Source organism: Perkinsus marinus (genome assembly GCF_000006405.1).
Source record: "Perkinsus marinus ATCC 50983 genomic scaffold scf_1104296936966, whole genome shotgun sequence".
NCBI classification, from domain to species: Eukaryota; Perkinsozoa; order Perkinsida; family Perkinsidae; genus Perkinsus; species Perkinsus marinus.
The window spans coordinates 168,497-169,973 of NW_003213976.1; the positions used below are offsets into that span (position 1 = coordinate 168,497).

The 1,477-nt window shown below is 50.8% G+C and overlaps 1 protein-coding gene across 1 annotated transcript; it reads left to right on the forward strand.

Annotated features, from left to right (window-relative positions):
• Positions 1–961: 961 nt before the first annotated feature.
• Positions 962–1,373, forward strand: Pmar_PMAR018800 (hypothetical protein; the record flags this gene model as incomplete). The annotated part of the gene is made up of 1 exon (XM_002783604.1): positions 962–1,373. A coding segment is annotated over one exon (412 nt), but the record flags the coding sequence as incomplete, so codon positions are not given.
• Positions 1,374–1,477: the final 104 nt, after the last annotated feature.

The window sequence follows — 1,477 nt, forward strand, 5'->3', positions numbered from 1 at the left end:
TTCTGGGTGCGTAAGATCGAATCATAATTATCTATGACGTAGTTGAGTCGAGGAAATTTTTCTCGGCGAACTTCCTTAACAAAGCTTCCCCGGGGAATGGTCCGTTCCGAACGGATTCGAATCGTTGAACAGTCTGGAGTTTGCTTACTCAACACTGTTGTAACTCTATTGCTCGTGTGGAGCGACGTGTGTGATCGATTGTAGATCACGATCCATCTTCATCGCCGAATGTTATGATGGTGAGAATGCTTGGCAGTGGCATAAAGACGGGAGCGATTTTCGTCGATTTTCTGTCGATTTTCGAGGTCTGGCTCTGTTACTGCCCGATCGACCTGCAGGATCGACTAGTTACTCTCCAGCCAACCTGTCCTCGTGATGAGTTTCGAACTCGGATGATTTCGTTCGGACTAGACATATCACCTTGGTTTCGGAAACAGGTCTGAGCGGTCGCAGCTTGAAGTCTATTGAGAGCCTACGAGCTGTAGTGCTTCTGACGAGCTCATGTTTGCGACAGATTTTCCGTGAGCGGTCGTAACAGCTCCTCTGTGGTATGTGTCTACATAGGGACTGTGATACCGGCAATGAGCATCTGAAGGGTAAGGCCAATCGTTGGTATCAGGGTAACACCACGGAGAAGGCTGAAGAGTGGGAAGATGGATAATTTGGTGGAGTTCTTTTCCTTTCCAAGCCCTCTATGATGCAACTCATACCCATAGCCGTACTGATTGAGTACTACTGAACAGTGCCTGGTGGGGCAGGTCACAGCGGCTGCAATTTTGACCTCGGTCCATCCAGCCGGTGGGGTTGTCGAAGCTGTCCACAACAATACTCTACATGTATTCACCGAAATGACGAGTGTTTCGAATAATTAGGGTGCCTTCGAGTTATCATGTTTGTTCATAATGCGCACTCCATCTCAGCCCGTTTGTTTGAGGCTGCTTGATCCGGTTTGCCTCTGCTGATGCCCCACTCCGACGGCCCCCAATCTCTCCATGCCATCGTGGAGAAGTTGGCTAAGGACTATCCTGACAGGTTAGCTGTTGACGGTCTCGATGGCGAGCCTTGGTCGTACAGTCAGCTCTACTCGGCCTCCCTCAAGATGGCGGTAGCCCTTCGAAGTGAACTGGTGGAGGGTGTTGAGGTGACAGGCTACTCTCTGTCGGTGGGCTTGTGTGCTCCTCGTGGGCCTCGCTGGGTTGCGGTGTGCGTGGCTTCATCGGTGCTGGGGGTTCCTTTCGTACCGATGGTCCAGGACCTGCATGCCAATACCAAAAATGATGGAGAAATTAGGAAGATCGCCGCTACTACTAGAGACCGTAACTCTGCTATTCTGAATGGCATACGACCGGCCGTCTTGGTCGTGGACGAGACCAGTACGCCTAGAGAAACCATCGACCTGGCTGTCAGTGTTGGTACCAGCAAGATTGTCGATATTAATTCGTTGCTCGACGGAGCGACGCAAATTGATCCTAACGAA